General features: G+C 29.3%; 1 protein-coding gene across 1 annotated transcript in view; it reads right to left on the bottom strand.

Moving 5' to 3' along the window:
* Positions 1-179: 179 nt before the first annotated feature.
* Positions 180-4460, bottom strand: part of LOC105625833 (inactive rhomboid protein 1) — a 141611-nt gene continuing 137330 nt past the window's right edge. Inside the window, exons 14-17 of the mRNA XM_012207145.1 lie at positions 2538-2728; positions 2072-2368; positions 1589-1742; positions 180-272 (exon numbers count right to left, since the gene is read on the bottom strand). Coding sequence (XP_012062535.1) covers positions 180-272; positions 1589-1742; positions 2072-2368; positions 2538-2728 — 735 coding nt within the window. The remainder of the gene's footprint in view (positions 273-1588; positions 1743-2071; positions 2369-2537; positions 2729-4460) is intronic.

Raw genomic sequence — 4460 nt, 5'->3', positions numbered from 1 at the left:
AACTAAAATTAATTTTATTAGTAAAAAGAAATATATATATATATATATATATATATATATATATAATGATGTATAATTACATATAATCATTGATATATATAGTTATGTACAAAATTTCTTATAAAAAATCAGATCGATTTAAATAAAAATGACAAATCTTGCTCAGTTTTTGCTGCCAATCAGGTTATGTAGGTCAATAGACTGATCTGCTTGATTTCTGCCACTGGCTTTATCAGCAGATCCAGCAGATAGCCAAATGCGGACACAGATAGCTACGGTTTTGTAGTAGGAATCTACTCGAATTTGCAATTGAATTCGCAATTTGCTAACATTTTGCTATCAGAGGAGAGTTGAAGTCGTCTTATTTAAAAAGCTGAATTTGTCTCATCGTCTTTCTAAATTTTTTATCTATGTCCAAAAGCAATTAAGAGGATCCTAGTTATCTGTTTCATCTTTTATCGACTAAAAAAAATGCAATAATTTTTGTATCACAATTCCTTTTTTTATAGATTAGAAAATTTTTTTTTCAATTAAAGAATAACATGTCTGTGCAGTGGAGTTTAACCGAGATTAAACAAAATTTTTGAAATGATTTTCACTATTTCTTAGAATGCGTTCTATTTGACGCTCGCAACGCTCATTATTATGTCATGTTGGTCATCAAATGCTGAACAAGAACAAATAATGCTCGCAAGCGTTATAAATCACAAAAGTTGTGATTATATTTGCTTGATAAAAGCAATTTGTATTTTGCAATTTGTATTTATAAAATGCAGTTCACAACCTAATAGAACACACACTGTCGAGTTCTTAGAATTAGATTTAGCCTAATTTGGTATGCACGCACACATATGTATAAATTTTTGTAACGCATTTTCGTATCGAATTAGGGTATTGATGTAATATATAGTAATCAATTAGGAATTTGTACTGAAAGGTTTTTTTTTAGTTCGATTCCGATTACGATTTAATAAAATATTGAATAAATGCTTCGATTTCAATTTCGATTTTTGATTAATAAATAATTTAAAAAATATATTATTTAATATAATGTTTTATGTATGTAATAATATGCGTGTAGGTATACATATGTAGAAATCACAATTGTAACGCTAATATAAATGCAAGAGAAAGAGGGAAGAAAAGAGAAAGAGACAGAGTATAGACCGATTAAGACCGAAAAAAGAACAAAAAAAAAAACAGAAAACTGAAAATAATTTTATCAGCTTAATTATAATTTCAGTATTATAAATTTCATGGAATTTGGTTTCAATTTTGGTTCATCTAAAAAAAAATTATGGAATGGTTTTCGATTCCAATTTGGCCAGGATCCCTGATGTAAATACGTAAATCATATGTGTGCAAATCCTATTGAGTGACAAAACGCGATAATTATAGGATCTTTTTAATGTCCATGTCTTAATATACAGATATCAAGATAAATTTAGATATATTAAGGAGAGAGAGATAAGGAAGATAATTTTTCTAACTTTCTTCTCTAATGACTCGTAGACAGATATCATGTTCACATTTAACAAAAGTACATTCTGTTCAAGTCACCTTCATCTACGATAGTTTAAGTACTTACTTCTGCCCTGTAAGGGACAAATATTGCGCTGGCTAAATTCCCAGCAAGAGCACCAATAAAATAGATCAAAGCGATGCGCAACGAGCCTGTCAGTTTTTCCAAATCTCTCATCAAGAAGTATTGGATCAGCAACGTAATTATCAAATGGATGATTCTGAAAAAACCAATTTATATTGAAATAAATACATAAATCAAGAGTTCTTGCTTTTTAAATTAATTTATTCGGACTAATCAGTTCATTTTATTAGAAAAATTTCATTTTAATAGAAAAATAAATGTTTTTTTTTAATTGAATTAATGGCAAATTGATTTTACTTAGTGGGATGAATTTAATGAAATAAACTTCTAAAAAAAATTTTTTTTGTTATTAATTAATATGAAATCAATCACATATAAATTTTATGATTAAATAACGCATAAAATTAATGCATTTTATATCTTCAAAATAAATTTCATAAAATGCAATTTGTTATCAATTATTACCCGGCATGAAGAAAAATGGTGGTAAAGAGTCTGTAGAACTGGTCTGGCCATTCTGGATGCAAGAACGGTATCATTCCGCAGACATCGTGCAAACACTCCACCTGGGAGCACAGGGACGCTTCCTCGTGAAAGTAACCGTGGACAAAATCGCAATACTCTTTCGTGGTGATCCGACACATTCCGTGAATCCCGATACAACAAGGGTGACCGATTACCTCGCATACCATGTGCTCCGCCATCTTATCCTTGTAACGACCGATCGGAAAATTGGCGTTGCCCCGTTGACCCCCGTTTTTACTGACAAAAATTTTTGGATATTTTTCTTTTTTGCAACTATTTGATGGAATAATAGTTTTACAAGCTTAGATATTTCCGCAAATGGTTTTGTTTCATGTGAAAATATTTTATCATCTTTACTTTGGAAAATTCACGAATGAATACACTTGGAAGATTGGAGAAAACTCACCTGAAACGTTGGTTAAAGGGATTGGTTTTCCGACAAATTGGCCATTTGGTGATGTCGTCTGGCCACTCATATGGTGCGATGCTTGCCGGGGCATCGCAAAATTTAGGATCCAGCCCACAAACTGATCCACTAATGCGACCGCCAGGCCCGCTGTCTCCAGGTCCCCACTTCTTCCAGGTCGATATTGTATTCTGCGAGGTTGAACATAATTGCAATTAATTTCATTGCTAGCGAAGAAAAAATTTCTAAGACTTTATAATATTATTGCAGATACATTCAGTAAAAGTTAATAGTGGTAGCAATTATAAAAGTGACAATCACACAAGTTTTATCAAGATCAATTAAAAGAAATAAATTTATTTTCGGTCAATCAGATTTTAGCGGATCTTAGCGGATCTTAAATATTTTATAATAAATTTATATATATATCCAATTCCTCCACAAACTGCGCATTGAAATCTTTTTCGATCTTAAAATGCAAACATAAAAAAAACTAGAATAAAAACATCACATTTAAATTAATTAGCAAATATTGCTGAAGCCTCAGTGGTTAAACGGTAAAAATTCCTGCACGGAATATGAAAGACGTGAGTATAAATCCCAACTGAGGCAATATTTTTTGAAATAAATTAAATTATTTATAGCTCTTAAGATACCATATTAATATTTTTCTAAGATGCTTATTATAGCTTATAAAAAATTATTAAATTACTTATCAATTTAATATATAATATTACTACTTTACTATTAGTTCTGTTCATGACTATGTTTCAAGACCAAAAACTATTAAATAATTTGACAAAAAAGATTTTAGTGCGCGATTTACGAATTGAATTGTATGTAAATTCACTCTGAAATACTATAGTTCGAGAGTTAGTGAACATTTTGTCGTATGATTTCAGCAAACTTGATTTATTAATTTTATCGTTATTTTTATGCTAGAAACGCTAAAGCGATAGTCTGCCATCTGGCAGAGGCCGATCGGAACAATAAAAAAAATGATGTATTATAGCAACAAAGTTGATTTTTTGTTTTCTCTTTATTGTCCGTCAGCATGCTGTCAAGATGGTACCAGTCTGTCACCTTCTCGAAACATGTAAAAAAAATTCAATTTACTGAAATGACACAACACAGCATCATATTATTTTAGACTGGTACCATCCCGACAGTACGCTGACAGTCTATCATTTTATCATTTTTTATATTATATTATAATATAATAAGAAAATATATTATATAATATAATAAAAATCAGCTTTGCTATGACATAATGTGTTATTTTTTTTTTTACAAAATAAGATGACTCATCGGCTCCTGTTCTAAAAAGATGACGGCAGATCTCCGTTTTAGCAATTTTGAAAAATGACGATAAAATTGATAAAATTTACTGAAATAAAAATTTACTGAAGTAAAAAATATTCACTGGCTCGCGAGCTGTTAAGCATTAAACTCCACTTTGATCGAAAATAGGTTTTTTTTTCTTAATTGATTTATTCATAGTTAGACTTTATTTAAAGCTTAAATTTATTTTCAGATGCTCTACGAATTATTTCATTAGCTACTGAGCATCTAAAGATAAATTTAAGAAAGCCTTAACTTCAAGATCTAACTATGAATACGGGCATTATTTTCATCGGTTTAATATAAATTATAATTGTTTTTATATGTAAAATTATAATGTACACAACTGAATAAACTGTTTTATAATTATTGCAATTATAAAATAGTCTATGCAACTTATATGTATACGTTAATTCTACACATAAAAGTATAAATGTCACCTTTATTTAGCCACCAAATTTTCTCTGAGTTTAGCAATCTTTTAGATTGAAACATGCGTAATAATAACAAAATAATAAAATAATATGCGCAATTTATTAACCAAATAAATTATATAGCAAAAATTACATATATATTTATACA

The sequence above is a fragment of the Atta cephalotes genome (genome assembly GCF_000143395.1).
Source record: "Atta cephalotes unplaced genomic scaffold scaffold00003, whole genome shotgun sequence".
NCBI classification, from domain to species: Eukaryota; Metazoa; Arthropoda; class Insecta; order Hymenoptera; family Formicidae; genus Atta; species Atta cephalotes.
The sequence above is the reverse complement of the archived record's forward strand: the minus strand, read 5'-3'. Positions and strand labels throughout refer to the sequence as shown.